At 61.7% G+C, this 939-nt stretch overlaps 1 protein-coding gene across 1 annotated transcript; it reads right to left on the bottom strand.

The window, feature by feature from the left end:
- Nucleotides 1–6: 6 nt before the first annotated feature.
- On the bottom strand, nucleotides 7–706 carry LOC104472037 (hemojuvelin-like; the record flags this gene model as incomplete). Its single annotated transcript, XM_010087571.1, has 2 exons — nucleotides 7–274; nucleotides 475–706. Coding segments are annotated over 2 exons (500 nt in total), but the record flags the coding sequence as incomplete, so codon positions are not given.
- Nucleotides 707–939: the final 233 nt, after the last annotated feature.

Raw genomic sequence — 939 nt, 5'->3', positions numbered from 1 at the left:
GCTAGTGACCGTAGCATTGGACCCCCTCGCCACCGGGGAGCTGGTGGCTTGCACAAACAAGTAGTCATTGTCCAGGAGAGGCCAGGAGCCCTCCACCCGGCAAGTGTGGAAGTCGTCGTGGAACGTGCGGATGTGGGGGTCCCCGAAAGCCGCGCAGTGCTGGTAGGTGGGGGGCTGGCCGTGCTTGTAGAGAAAACTCTTCTCATAGTTGCAGATATCGAGGGACTCGAAGCCCTGATGGTTGGGGGCCGGGGGCCGGGGTCGGGGCGGCGATGTTGGACCCTCCTTGGAGCAGTTGTTCTGGATCATGAGGTCCTCGATGCCGTGGACGTGTGGGGGTCCCCGAAAGCCGCGCAGTGCTGGTAGGTGGGGGGCTGGCCGTGCTTGTAGAGAAAACTCTTCTCATAGTTGCAGATATCGAGGGACTCGAAGCCCTGATGGTTGGGGGCCGGGGGCCGGGGTCGGGGCGGCGATGTTGGACCCTCCTTGGAGCAGTTGTTCTGGATCATGAGGTCCTCGATGCCGTGGACGGCAGAGTGGTAGGCCAGGTCGCCCCGGCAAGTGCGTGCCGGAGCCGTCTTGCGGGTGCAGTGGGAGTAGGAGCGGAGGGCGTTGCAGTACGCCGCGTTCCGGTTGGAGCCGCGCAGGTTGAGGGTGGCAGCCACGTACTCCGAGTTGCAGCGCAGGATCTTGCACTGGGAAGAAACTGGGAGAGATGGGACAGACTGGGACGTCACGGTAGAGCTGTAGGGGTGGGGAAGGGCTGTCACTTCTCCTCCCACCGCCTCCCACCATCTGTCCCCCTCCAGATCTCACGATGGAGACACTTTCTGGAAGCACTCATCTCCCTGTGTTAATTATATTAAATGGCCAGTGTAGATGAGCTGCTCGTTACGTGGGGGAGAGGAACGAACCCAGGGTTGCCTGCTGCAGAAACAG

The sequence above is a fragment of the Pterocles gutturalis genome, unplaced genomic scaffold (genome assembly GCF_000699245.1).
Source record: "Pterocles gutturalis isolate BGI_N339 unplaced genomic scaffold, ASM69924v1 scaffold18716, whole genome shotgun sequence".
Classification (NCBI taxonomy): domain Eukaryota; kingdom Metazoa; phylum Chordata; class Aves; order Pterocliformes; family Pteroclidae; genus Pterocles; species Pterocles gutturalis.
This window is presented reverse-complemented; position numbering and strand designations above follow the sequence as displayed.